Source organism: Pseudorca crassidens, chromosome 15 (genome assembly GCF_039906515.1).
Source record: "Pseudorca crassidens isolate mPseCra1 chromosome 15, mPseCra1.hap1, whole genome shotgun sequence".
Classification (NCBI taxonomy): Eukaryota; Metazoa; Chordata; class Mammalia; order Artiodactyla; family Delphinidae; genus Pseudorca; species Pseudorca crassidens.
In genome coordinates, this window is record NC_090310.1 from 65,750,198 (window position 1) to 65,764,160 (window position 13,963).

General features: G+C 48.7%; 1 protein-coding gene across 20 annotated transcripts in view; it reads left to right on the top strand.

The window, feature by feature from the left end:
• Nucleotides 1-13,963, top strand: part of CEP250 (centrosomal protein 250) — a 46,388-nt gene that overhangs the window by 9,019 nt on the left and 23,406 nt on the right. For 10 of the 20 annotated variants that reach the window (XM_067707943.1, XM_067707950.1, XM_067707944.1 and 7 more), the window contains 14 exons: nucleotides 312-394; nucleotides 620-785; nucleotides 1,532-1,638; nucleotides 1,900-2,154; nucleotides 4,020-4,116; nucleotides 6,414-6,521; nucleotides 7,038-7,199; nucleotides 7,739-7,917; nucleotides 8,223-8,405; nucleotides 10,343-10,487; nucleotides 11,325-11,471; nucleotides 12,171-12,401; nucleotides 13,248-13,441; nucleotides 13,666-13,793. In XM_067707943.1, coding sequence (XP_067564044.1) covers nucleotides 312-394; nucleotides 620-785; nucleotides 1,532-1,638; nucleotides 1,900-2,154; nucleotides 4,020-4,116; nucleotides 6,414-6,521; nucleotides 7,038-7,199; nucleotides 7,739-7,917; nucleotides 8,223-8,405; nucleotides 10,343-10,487; nucleotides 11,325-11,471; nucleotides 12,171-12,401; nucleotides 13,248-13,441; nucleotides 13,666-13,793 — 2,185 coding nt within the window. The other 10 variants (XM_067707949.1, XM_067707955.1, XM_067707951.1 and 7 more) reach the window with 10 other exon arrangements.

Here is a 13,963-nt window from a genome sequence, read left to right on the forward strand (position 1 = left end):
GAATGCAGTGATTGAGAAAAGAGACATATTGCTAACAAAGGGGAGAAAGAATAAAAAAAAAGCTGGGGAATTCCCTGGCAGTCCAGTGGTTAGGACTCTGCGCTTTCACTGCTGGGGGGTGGTGGTGGGGTTATCCCTGGTTGGGGGCGCTAAGATCCCACAAGCTGCTCGGTGTGGCCAAAAATAAAAATAAAATAAACGGATGAACTTTAAAAACAATAAGCAGGCTGCAGTAGAAGGGGGCATCAGGGAATTGGTCTGCGGGATGTTCTCGTTGGAGGTAAATGAAAGCTTGCTTTTGTCTGGCTAAGGGACCGGTCCCTCAGAGGTGGGAAAGTGTGGAGGAGCCAAACCTGGAACAGCTGCTAACCCGATTGGAGGAGGAGCAACAGAGGTGATGGGCCCCAACTTTCTGGCCTGGGTGGTTGGCAGGCGGGTAGAGAAGGTTGATGGAAAACCTCTGTCTCGAGGGCTAACATGGATTAGAATCAAGGACTTCAGCCTTAGCCCTCCAGTTCCTGGCAGTGGAAAGTTCCAGTGGTTGTCATCTTACTCCAAGAGGTCCAAGGGTTGGCTCAGACCTTTGTTTAGTACTTGCTCCTACCCCTCCCCAGTGCAGGTGTGAGAGTCTAGCGGAGGTGAACACCCAGCTTCGGCTGCACATGGAAAAAGCTGACGTGGTGAATAAAGCGCTTCGGGAAGATGTGGAAAAATTGACAGTAGACTGGAGCCGGGCCCGGGATGAGCTAATGAGGAAGGAGAGCCAGTGGCAGATGGAGCAGGAGGTAAGAGAAACAGTGGGCGGGAATAGTGAGAGGAGGACTTGCAGTCTGGGCGCTGCCTGGTCAGTGCTGGAAGGGGTTAACTTCAGGACCTGGATGGAAACTGAGCTGTTTGTTAAAGTCTCTGGCCGTCCTTACTGCTCATGCTGGCAGCTCTGCCCTGCTTGGGCTGTCACCTTAGTTCTGTTCTTACCTGCCCAGTCGAGGTTTTGCTGGCAGGTAGCATGACACTCAAAGCAACTCTGTTCCTGCATAGGTTTTAGATGGATCTTAAAGTTTACTGACCCCCCTCATCTGGAAGTCTGCAATCTAGATGCTAAGGAGGTAGCTGTTGAAATTGAATGGGGAAGAAATTTTCAGATCCCAGTTAAAGGAAACTAATGTTTCCTGGGCCGTTGCTCTGTGTTAGGCATTATGTTAGATGATTTACATATGTTATATCATTTAATCATCATTATAAGTCTGTGGTGATGATGGTAATAGCTCCCATTTGTTGAGCAGCTACTGTTTATCCTTTTCTAATCTAGCTCAAAGAAGGCCATATACCATCCTAGGCCCTTTGACCTCTTGAATCCCACTGCTAACTTTATTAAACACTTCAGCATCGCCTGAACATAGACACCCATTCATAAGCTATCTCCTTTAAGGCCCTCCACTTCCCCCCCAATAGTCAGGAGGAATCCAAGACTCCTGTGTTGGCAAAAGATGTCCTCTGCCCTTTGGTATGACCTGGGTTTCTGAACACACAGTTCTTCAAGGGCTACCTGAAAGGGGAGCATGGTCGCCTTCTCGGTCTGTGGCGGGAGGTGGTGACCTTCCGTCGCCACTTCCTGGAAATGAAGTCAGCCACTGACAGGTCAGTGTGGAGGTATGACGGGAGGAGGTTTGCCCCTACCAACTCTATTCGCATGACAGTGGGCTGCTATAGAAGGGAATCAGGTTGTGGGGGAAAGGCAGAGGTGGAAGAGTTGGTGGGGAGGGATGGAATTGTTGGATTGTTGGATTGAGATGACTTTTCCCAGACCTGCTCCTCAGGCTTCCCTGGGCGTGACCTCCATGCTCCCTTTCCTGTTCCTGGTCCCTGTTGGAGTCTGCTCTTTTCTTTGCTTGTACTCAGAGACCTGACGGAGCTCAAGGCTGAGCATGTGAGGCTTTCAGGTTCCCTGTTGACCTGTTGTCTGCGCCTGACTGTGGGAGTACCACAGTCCCGGGAATCTGATGGATCTGGGAGACTGAATGGGAGTGAGCCATCCCAGTTGATGCTGCTACTAGCCAGGACCCAGGAGCTGGAGAAGGAAGCCCATGAAAGGAGTCAGGAGTTAACACAGCTGAAGAGTCAAGGGCATCTGGAGAAGGCTGAGCTTCAGGATCGGTGAGATGGCCTGGGTCCTAGGAGGGGTTCGCTAAGAGAAACTTGACTCCTTTAGGGAGTCAAGATAGGTGGGGGAGATGTGAAGAGCATTCCTCCCACAAGAGGGGAAGGAGATGTGCCAGAGGGAGTCTAGTTTGAAACCCAGTTGGGGCTGTCTCACTGCCCTCTGCCCTCAGACTGTCTTGCAGCTCAGTTTCTGTCCTTTTGACTTACAGAGCTGGCTGTGACTCTCCTCTATCAACACCAAACTATTTGCCATTCCCAGAACAGCCAAGTTCTTCCATGTTCCCTGCCTTTGTAGATGCTGGCCTTAGCCTGGAATGCCTCTCTCCCTTCTCTCTCTGCCTTATCCTTTAAGGCATAGTTAAATGTCACCTCTTCTATGACCTTGATAGCCTGTTACATTACTGTGCCCCCATATGGTCTTTTTTTTGTTGTTATATACATTTTTTTAAAAAATAAATTTATTTATTTATTTTTGGCTGCATTGGGTCTTCATTGCTGCACGCGGGCTTTCTCTAGTTGCGGCGAGCAGGGGCTACTCTTTGTTGCGGTGCACGGGCTTCTCATTGCGGTGGCTTCTCTTGCTGAAGAGCATGGGCTCTAGGCGTGCGGGCTTCAGTAGTTGTGGCATGTGGGCTCAGTTGTTGTGGCTCGTGGGCTCAGTAGCTGTGGCTCGCGGGTTCAGTGGTTGTGGCTCACGGGCTCCAGAACGCAGGCTCAGTAGTTGCACACAGGCTTAGTTGCTCCGCGGCATGTGTGATCTTCCTGGACCTGGGCTCGAACCTGTGTCCCCTGCATTGGCAGGCAGATTCTTAACCACTGCGCCACCAGGGAAGTCCCCCCTATGGTCTTTTGACGTGCTTGTTACATTGATCTCGTTGATTATTTAGTTTTGTTTTGGGTTTTTTTGGTTAGGCTCTTTTATTTTTTGGATTATAATAAAATAGATTTTTAAAAAATGATAAGAAGGGCAGGGACGTAAACAAAGAGCTCCGTTTGAATCTTGGGGCAAAGTTCAGTTTATACCCCATGGCTAGGGTTGTGTCACCACCTATTGGTGGTGTGTGTAAATTGCAGTTTGTTTTGTTTGGGTTGTGAAGGCACTGGGAAGCACAAGGACAGAGACCATGTCTTAGTAAGTTTTGTGTTCTAGTGCTTTGCACTTCACCTGCGATAATAGTAGACACTTAGTAAATGTTTGTTGAATCATACAATAACTAAATGAATGACCATACAGTGAGTTAAAGCTCTTAAAGATGATACAGAATAAAATTATGAAGACTTTGAAATAAAAAATTAAGCTCCTTGATAACTTCATTCAAGAAATATTTATTTAGCTACTTATATAACACCAGGTACTGAGCTCCAGGATATGGTGTTAGGTGATAAAGATGCCTGGTGATTTCCCTGAACTTTGAGGTTAGTATCAGGGAGGTTAACCATAATCTTTCCCAATTCGCCCCTCCTTTTTCTCTATCAGAGTTAGAACCTTGGGCTTGAGGGACCTTGGGACTATCCCATGTGGCAATTCTGATGTTCTTGTTGGCTTCAGGGCGCTTGACTTCAAGATCAAGCGGGGTCTGGAAGGGCCTGGTCCAGGGCTTTCCTTCAGCTCTTGGGCCCCCAAACACGTGTTCCAGTCTTGAGATGTGGTAAATCCCTGCATGCGTCTGAGTGGCTTTTGGCTCCCCCTCCCCGAGTTCAAGGCTATAGCATCATGTATTCAGGGAGTGCAGGGGCTGGGGGCACCCAAGGGACTCGGGGGGTGGCAGTGGGGGTGTCTGGCTTGGGTTAGTGTGTGCTGCATAGCTCTGTCCACATCAGTGGGTTCCCAGGTAACTGTGCTATGCTCTTCTCTTCAGGGTGACCGAGCTCTCTGCTCTACTGACGCAGTCTCAGAAGCAAAATGAAGATTATGAAAAGATGGTAAAGGCTCTGAGAGAGACGATGGAGATCCTGGTACGTGATCCTTTGTTCTGGGAGAGTTGGGAGTGGGCGTGTAGATTCCTGTCCTTTATGGACAGAGAGTGTAGGATACCAGTTAAATGTTCCTTGAGGAAATCCCCTAAAGCTAAAAAATTAATTTTGGTTGAATCTGAAAATTATTTAACTCATCCATTTATCCATTTAATAAACATTAGCTGTCTACTGTCCCTACTATATTCCTAGGGAAACTACAGCAGTGCGTGCATGCAGTGTGTCCTCCTCCGAGAGAGTGAGACACACATGAAGAGGCACACTAGCCAAGTGGGGGGGGGGGGTGTTTGGAGAGATTCAAAACCTAGTCATACGGGAAACACCTGAGGAGCATGAATGTGGTTAGCCTGGAGAAGGAGGGCTTGAGGAAGACATGATGGCTGCCTTCACATAACTGAAGGACTGACACCAGGGAAGAGAGTTAGCTTGTTTAGTGTTTGCCAGGGGGGCACAATCACTGCCAGTGACTGGAAGTTACAGGGTGGTAGAGCAGCTGGAGCTGCTCGGTAATTGAACAGTCTGTCTAATGAAGGAGTGAGGTTTGTGTCACTGGCTTAACATCTGCCAGGGTTGTTATCAAAGGGATTCTCTAAGGTTGGAAGTTAGAACCTCCGGCTTGATTGCACGTTTCCTTTCATCTCTGGGAATTTTCAGATCTCTGATTTTAGGCAAATCCTGCACCCCTATCCAAATACATATCCCTAGTCTTCTCATCCAAGCTAGGATCAGCTGGGAGCTAGACATGCTTATGCCTTTTTGGTTTCTTTTTTTTTTTGTGGTACGCGGGCCTCTCACTGTTGTGGCCTCTCCTGTTGTGGAGCACAGGCTCTGGACGCGCAGGCTCAGTGGCCATGGCTCGTGGGCGCAGCCGCTCCGCGGCATGTGGGATCTTCCCGGACCAGGGCAGGAACCCGTGTCCCTTGCATCGGCAGGCGGACTCTCAACCACTGCGCCACCAGGGAAGCCCTTGGTTTCTTTTTGTTCAGGAATTTGCAAATTCAGATGTCTGCAGGGCCCAGGTAATATAAATGAATGAAGTGGGTTCAGCTATGAGAATTCTGATTTTCCAGTGCTGTCATATTTAGTTTTCAGTATAACAGGGAACACTTGATCTCAATAGTAAGGAAACAGTGAGGAGTAGTGAGGACTGCAGGACCCTGAAGAATATATGTCCCATCTGGAGGAGGCATCCTCTATTCAACTTCAGTAAATTATTGCCATGTAGGGATGGGGGCTGGTGTGGCCCATATGTTAACTTTTTGAGAGAAGCCAGAAATTCAGATTTTTATGAATTTTTATGAATTTCTCAGCTCAGAAAAATCTCTCAATTTACAAATGTTGGTTCAAATTTTATATAGGCCAAAAAAAAAGCATAGCTGCAAATCTGCGTCTTTAAGCCTTCACTAGCACAATAAGGTAAGGAGGAGGGGACATTTTGAGAGTTCAAATTTATTGCTGACCTTGGGGCTAGAGGTTCCTCTGGCTTTTATGTCTCAAGTGCCAATTTGCTGTTCAGAGACAGCAACCATCCTTCATCCAATGATAGCTCACATTTAATGAACATTTGCTTTCTGACAGACACTGTGTCGAGTAATTTACATACAGTTTTTTCATTCAAGCCTCAAAACAAATCTATGAAGTAGTTGCTGTTAATTATTCCTATTTTATTTTATTTTTTAAGTTTTTCCATTTTTAGAAAAATTTTGGCTGCGTTGGGTCTTCGTTGCTGTGCACGGGCTTTCTCTAGTTGCAGCAAGTGGGGGCTACTCTTCATTGTGGTGCATGGGCTTCTCATTGCGGTGGCTTCTCTTGTTGCAGAGCACAGGGTCTAGGTGCGTGGGCTTCAGTAGTTGTGGCGCATGGGCTTAGTTGCTCCGCGGCATGTGGGATCTTTCCAGACCGGGGCTCAAACCCTTGTCCCCCTGCATTGGCAGGCGGATTCTTAACCACTGCACCACCGGGGAAGTCCCTTAGTCCTATTTTAAAGAGAAGGAAGCTCAAAGAAGGAGTTGCCTAAGGTTACCAAGCTAGTAAGTGATAGAGCAAGAAATCTTATCTAGGCAGTCTAATTTGGAGCTCTTAATCCCTTAATCTGAATTCTTAATCACCACATCACATTGTCTTCAGAATCCTGGGACAGTGTTAGCATTCACGTGTGGTCAGGGGAAAAGTGGGATTAACAGAATAGACAGAATGAGACTCTGGTTAATTTGGGGCCTGGAATGATAAATTCTCTTCTGAGAGTTTGGCTCATAGGCTCTATTTGGTTCCCTGTCCAGGAGGCAAATCACGCAGAATTAATGGAACACGAGGCATCTCTAAGTAGGAATGCCCAAGAGGAGAAGCTGTCTTTACAGCAAATGATCAAGGACATAACCCAGGTACTGGTAAGCCTCCGGTTCACAGTAACCGGTCCAGCCTCACCCTCCCCAGACCTCCCTGTCCTCTCAGGTGCGCCTAGAGGAGTCTGGACTTAGGGTCTTGTGGGGAGGAATTGTCTGAGTACATTTGAAGACTGGAACCCTGAGGAGTAGCTAAGCTTTCATGTGCTGGCACTGCCTGCTGAAACGCCCTCTCTCTTACTGCTAGCTGCAGTTCTCCGGCAGCGGCTGGATCCTGGCCTTTGCTACCTCAGCAACCTCTTTTTCCTTCATTTATTCCTTGGGTGTTCAAGGGGTGCTAGTCTTGTTGCTCATTCTAGGTTTGGGTGACCGAAGGGGAAGAGTTGGTTTGAGGAGTTGAAGGAACCAACCTTTTTGGCTCTTAAGATACCCTCCTCCCACCCCCCAGGGAGAGGACCTGAGAGAGAAAACATCAGGTTTGTCCAGGCTGGCATGTTAGTCCTCTACATGGATTCTAGGCCTTGGTCAGTAGGATGGTGACCCTGCTGTATTGGATTTCAGGCCATGGTAGAAGAGGAGGACAATATGGCCCAAGCCTCTGGTCATGAGAGCTCCTTGGAGTTGGACCCTAGTGGCTTCTCCTCCCAGTTTGATTCCCAGCAGCCAGACAAGGCTCTTTCTCTGGTGCGTTCAGTGCTGACTCAGAGACGCCAGGCTGTGCAGGTGAGAACCCCAGCACTCCTCCTCAGCCACAGGGATGGGTGTCTAAACTGACTTGGGCCCCAGGTACCCTCCTAGCCCAGACTGCCCCTTTTGCTACGTTGACCAGTCACAAGGTGTTTTGTCAACACCCCGAAGTGCCCATTAGAATCTCTGTGTCTGCCCAGTTGTGCTCGTGGGGAGCAGGCACACTCTCCGTGCCACTGGCATGCTCCACTTTGATGCAGTCTTTACACAGCACTGTGCAAAGTGGAGCCCCAGGGGAGTGTGGGTAAGCGTTCCCCAATTCTAAGGGTCCCAGCCACACTTACCACCCCCACCATTTTACATTTGAAGATGATGGACTCTGACACTCTGGAAGCCACAGAACCCAGTCATCTCTGATGCTCTGTCTCCTCGACTGGTCTCATCTCTTTTCGTAGCTTCCCTTTGTTGCACCAGCCCCCAACCCCCTTGCCCAGCCCTACTTTCAGGCTTATGACATCCCTCCTCTGCCCTGCGCTCTTGTTCACCACCTCACTTCTGATGCTCTCCCTCCGCAGGACCTAAGGCAGCAGCTGTCAGGCTGCCAGGAAGCTGTGAGCTCCTTGCAGCAGCAGCATCATCAGTGGGAGGAAGAGGGTGAGGCCCTGAGACAGAGGCTGCAGCAGCTCACCGGGGAGCGGGACACCCTGGCAGGGCAGACTGTGGACCTGCAGGGGGAGGTGGACTCTCTCAGCAGGTGAGCGGGAGCTGTTCATCCCCCCCTTCCTCCCAGGCTCAGTCCCCGCCCAGCCCATGTCTTTGGTTGGCTGACCCTGTTCTTCCCTAGACCCACAGCTGCTCAGGGCCTCCGTGCTTTGTGTTCTGCTGGTTCCTGCTCACTCAGTTTTGGGTCTTTGTGATAAAAAAAAACAGTTTCCTGCTCAAAAGGGAAGATGAGATATTTAAAGGAAACGTAAACCTCTCTCCTTTGACCCTGTGCTGTCTGCTTCCAGGAGGGCTTTTAGGTTCCAGGGTTTCTGTTCATGTCCGGTCTCCTTCCAGGGAGCGAGAGCTCCTGCAGAAGACCAGGGAGGAGCTGCAGCAGCAGCTGGAGGTGCTGGAGCAGGAGGCGTGGCGACTGCGGAGGACAAACATGGAGCTTCAGCTGCAGGGCGACTGTGCTCAGGGCGAGAAGGAGGAGCAGCGGGAGGAGCTGCACCTGGCCATCCGTGAACGGGAGCGCCTGTGCGTGCGTGTGACAGCCCCTCCCCGCTCTTAGAAAGTGGAGTAAATTGAAGCCTGTTGTTCGGTGGGTTCAGATTAGCTTACTGCTCCGTCCTTTGCAGGAGGATGAAAACAGAAAGTTCATCCAAGCATTGCTGAACACCCAGGAGGGCCGAGGCCCCGTGGCGGGTACAGAAATAAATAAGACACAGGCTCTGATCTCAAGCAGTTTGCAGTGTAATGGGGAAGTCAGACAAGTAAACCGTGGCCAGATGAAGTATGAGCTAAAAAAGAGCTTCAAGCTAGGTCCTCTGGGAGATTAGGAGTAACAGTTAATTATTGAAAGCTTCATGGAGGAGAGGGTAGCCGTTGAGCTGGGCCTTGACATATTTTGATTGGTAGAGAGTGGGACAAGGGCTAAAGGAACAGATTAGCAAAGAAAAGGAGTCAGGATCGTTCATGGCATGTTCAGAGGAGGCCGGGCTGGCCAAACGGTAGGACTGATCCTGGGAAGTAATGGGAAATGAGCTGGTCAAGGAAGGGAATTCCAGAGTACAGGGACCCAGCTCATTTGTAAATTCCCCGATTCCATGTCATAGAAAAAGCAAGGACTTTAGAGCTGGGCAGAAGCTTGGTTTAAATTATGGCTCTGCCACTTGGACAGATTATTTGTAAAATGGGGCTGATAATGTTTCCCTTGAAGAGTCTTTGGGGAGATTAAAGCAGTGTTCTGCAAAATGCCAGCACAGAGCCTGACATATGGTAAGTCTTCAGTACCTGGTAGCAGGGGCTATATCTTTTTTTTTTTTTTTTTTCAATTTTGGCTGCATCATGTCTTAGTTGTGGCATGCAGGATCTTCACTGCAGCATGCAGGATCTTTTGTTGTGGCTCCTGGGCTTCTCTCTAGTTGTGGTGTGCGGGTTTTCTCCCTCCAGTTGTGGTGCACAGGCTCCAGAGCACGTGGGCTCTATAGTTTGTGGCACGTGGGCTCTCTAGTTGAGGCACGCAGGCCCAGTAGTTGTGGCGCACGGGTTTAGTTGCCCCACGGCATGTGGGATCTTAGTTCCCTGACCAGGGATCGAACCCACGTCCCCTGCATTGGAAGGTGGATTCTTTACCACTGGACCACCAGGAAAGTCCCTGTATCTTCTTCATCTTTTTTTTTTTTTTTTTTTTTTGCGGTACGCGGGCCTCTCACTGTTGTGGCCTCTCCCGTTGCGGAGCACAGGCTCCAGATGCGCAGGCTCAGCGTCCATGGCTCATGGGCCTAGCCGTTCCGCGGCATGTGGGGTCTTCCTGGACCGGGGCACGAACCCGTGTCCCCTGCATCAGCAGGCGGACTCTCAACCACTGCGCCACCAGGGAAGCCCTCTTCTTCATCTTTGCATCCCCTCCTCACCTGTTCCCTAGCTCCTTCTGCCTAATAGGCATGAATAATGGAATCTTGAATGACTGCTCTAAGGATCATGACTTGCACAAGGAGTGGTCTCCCCTCTACTAAGGAAAAGGAAAGACAATCCACAAAGATAGTTTTATGTTTTTAAATTTAATTTGTGTGACTCGATAATACACTTATTTATATGATTCAAAAGTCAAAACTATTTTAAAAGGTATGCAAATAGAAAGTACTACTTCCCTCGGCTTCATTCATCCCATATTCCTTCCTTCTGTTTGTAACCATTTAAATTAATTTCTTATTAATATGTCTAGTGCTGCTTTATGTAATATATGCATATATCCTTATTTCCCCCAATTTCTTGCATAAAAGATAGTGCACCATGTATACTGTTCTGCACCTTGCTTTTTTCATGTTATGTGTCTTGGAGACCTCTCCTTATCAGTTTTTGGAGACCACCTTCATTCTTTTGCATCGCAAAAGCAATTACATTCCTGTTATCTTTTGGGGTGTGGCCACTCCCTGAGATTTCCTCTAGCCCCCTTCTGTTTTCCATCTTAGTCAGGAGACGCTGGCGGTCCTAGAAGCCAAACAGTCAGAGTCGCTCAGTGAAGTGATCACCCTTCGGGAAGCCCTGGAGTCCAGTCGCCTGGAAGGGGAGTTGCTGAGACAAGAGCAAACAGAAGTGACCGCCGCACTGGCCAGGGTGCGTGGTCCTCCTCTTCGCTGGCTGGGTGGGGCGGGCGGCTTGGAAAGTTGTGTCTCCAGGAAAAAGGCGCGCAGCCTGCCTCATTCTTCATCCTGCAAGTCATGGCCCTTCCTGTTTCTTGCCTCAATGCCTAGTTACTGCTTTTGGGTTGTGTCCCTCCAAACAGACTCTCTGTATTGCAATTAGAATGGTTTTCTAAAGTGTCAGTCTGGTCATGTCAGTCTCTTTCCTAAAACCATTCACTGGCTTCCCAGCTCCTTGGTACCACATGCAAAGCCCTCTGCCACCTGCCCCAAACTGTTTCTAGCCTCCTCTTCACTCCAGATCGCTGTCCTAACGCCTCATATACCTTCGTTCCTGCCACATAGCATTCATTGCATTCTCAGTTTTACCCGTTCTTTCGTGATTTTAATACTTTGTATGTACCTTTCCCTTTACGTGGACTGCTTCTTTCCTCCCCTTTCAACCGCAAACTGTTCCTCATCTGTCAGTACCCAACTTAACTGTTGACTCTTCTACCAAGCATTTTGAATTAATGCTTTCTTTGAGTTCCCAGAGCACTTTGTGCTTACATTGGCTATGGTGTCATCACAGTTGTAGTTGTTTATACATCCTGATGTCTGTGCCTCTGTAATGTGAGTTCCTCTCTTACTCTTCAATGAATGAATGGGTAAGTGAATGAAGAAATGAAGGGAAAAGTTGTTCAGAATGTAAGGGAAGGAATGAAGTGTTAACTGATCTCTGTACAAGGAAAGCAGCAGATGTTGGGGATGTGAGCTGTTCACTGTTGCAGGAAAACTGGAAAATGAAACTCTTAACTCTCTGCTTTTATAGGCAGAACAGTCTATTGTGGAGCTGTCAAGTTCTGAGAACAGCCTGAAGGCCGAGGTAGCTGATCTTCGGGCTGCAGCTGTCAAACTCAGTGCCTTAAATGAGGCTTTGGCCTTAGATAAAGTTGGGCTGAACCAGCAGCTTCTCCAGGTGAGCAAAGATTTCTCTGATCCACAGGGTAGGGCTGGGCCCCGACCGAGGGCAAGGGAGAGACAGACAAAGCTGATGCCTGTAACAAGGAACAGTTCTTAAATGGATCAGCCCAAGACAGATCAGCTCCCAAATGTAGTCCTGGAATGAGCAAAAGGAACATTTATAGTGCAAAGGAGAGCAAAGATTACAAGGCCTGGGCTCAGCCATTAAAAATAGGCCCCTCCCACATCTGCAGCAGAACTAACTACCTTTGGGCTTTAGGGTAAAATCATCAGGGCTAGGCCCATGTCCTCTGGAAGGAAGACTGGGTTTTAATCCTGTTGTATGAGATAACAGCAATCACAGAAAAGGATCTGTTGAAGAGCCCAAGTCCCAGAATTTTCTCTAGAGGTTACAAATTTAACACGTCTCTTCACTACCCCATTCCCTTGAGCCCCAGAAATGTTGTATGTTCCCTTATTCTGAATTCTTTAAGAGCAGGATTTTGCCTTTTTTCTCTCTGTCCCCAGCATCAACCCATCTAGTACCTGGAGTAAAGACCCCAGACCAAATGTGTGCATAGTCCTCCTCTCTCGTAAGCACTCCTGTGTTCATCTGTGGAGAACAGATTCATATCTCTCTTGGATTTCTGTCTCAGCACTTCATCTCTAAACCGTAACCCTTTGTCTTTGATGTCCTTCCCTTTTTGGCCAGTAGTTAGAACAGGAGAACCAGTCTGTGTGCAGGAGGATGGAAGCAGCAGAGCAGGCGAGAAACACTTTGCAGGTGGGCCTGACAGAGGCCGAGAGGAACAAGGAAGCCCTGTGGGAAAAGAACACCCACCTGGAGGCTCAGCTGCAGAAAGCGGAGGAGACCAGGGCTGAGCTGCAGGCAGATCTCAGGGGCATACAAGATGAGAAGGAAGAAATTCAAGAGAAGCTAAGCGAGGTGAGAAGACAAAACTGCTACCATCCCATTAAGGATGCTCGCTGTACATGCTCGTTGTACATACATGCTCACTGTAAAAAATGAAAACACTACAGAAATGATTCAGGAAGGGAAAATCTCACTTCCTAGAAATGACCAGTGTTACTAGTTTGGGGTATGTCTTCCAGTTTTTTTAAAAGAATTCCTAGAGGAATCCTTCACTGATTCTTCATTGCTTCACATCCATCAGTTTGAATTAGATGCCTCTCCTGTGTTTTCTGATAATACATTGTATTTATTCAACCACCACTCCCTTCGGACTATATTATAATTATCTGTGTTTATGTGTCTCCACCATTAGACCAAAAGCTCCTTGAAGGCAAGACTATGTCTTACTTGTTTTTATAACTCCAGCTTTTAGTCCAGTGTGTAACACATAGCATGGGGCTCTGAGTTTTTTCTGAACCAGTGCCCCAACTCAAAGGTCATCTTTCTTCTTTACCAAGCATCTCATTGCCCTAGTAATTATACATAATCTCCCTTCTCAGAGCCTTTTTCTCAGGGCACTGATCACTTTCTTCCTGGTATTATGTGTGTGTCTTACCTCTCCTTAAGACTAAAAGCTCCTTAGAGGTAGATCTCTTGCAGCCGTAGCACAGGGTATTGCTCAAAGGAGAGCCTGTTTCCTGGGCTGGGGACTCTGTAGGTTGATCAGGGGAATAGATAAATGGTACTTGGTGTGAATGGGCAGTGCTCAAGGCTCACAGAGCTGGGTCCAGAATCTGAGGAGCCCATGGCCCTAATCTGGTGATAGCAGCCCTGGGGGGATCCTGCCTCCCTCTGTATCCCATCAGTTCTTCCTCTCAGGCACATCACCAGCAGGAGGCAGCCTTAGCTCGGGTGGAGCAGCTGCATCAGGAGGCAAAGCGACAGGAAGAGGCGCTTGCCCGGGAAGTCCAGGAGAAGGAGGCTCTAGCGCGGGAAAAGGCGGCTCTCGAGGTGCGGCTGCAGGCTGTGGAGCGGGACCGGCAGGACCTCTCTGAACAACTGCGGGGGCTCAGGTAGGGTCTGGACCTGGTTCTGCCAAGGGCAGAGAGAGCTTTACAAGGCAAGGGGGAGCCAACCTAAGTTCCTTGCCCAAAGTATATGGGGCCTAAATGAGTTATGAATTTGTAATTGCCTCCCCACCCCCAAATTCTCTCTTGGTGACCTGTAGTTAGAACCCAGTTCCTCTTAAGGAAGGGGCTTGATGGGTAAGAACTCTCCCGATTCCTGAACCTGACAGCTCAGCCAAGGAGCTACTGGAGAGCAGTCTGTTTGAGGCCCAGCAACAAAATTCTCTGATAGAGGTCACCAAGGGGCAGCTGGAGGTCCAGATTCAAACCGTCACTCAAGCCAAGGAAGTAATCCAAGGTAAGAACCCAACTTGGATGGGCGCACTTCATTCCACAGGGATGTTGAAAGCTAGGAAGACAGTGGGAAGCTATTAGAGCCAGGCCCAGGGCCTCTGAGATGGGAGTTCCTCATGAGGTCTGGGGAGAGGGGTGAAAGATGGAGGACAGAGGCTCAGAGACAAGATCCTG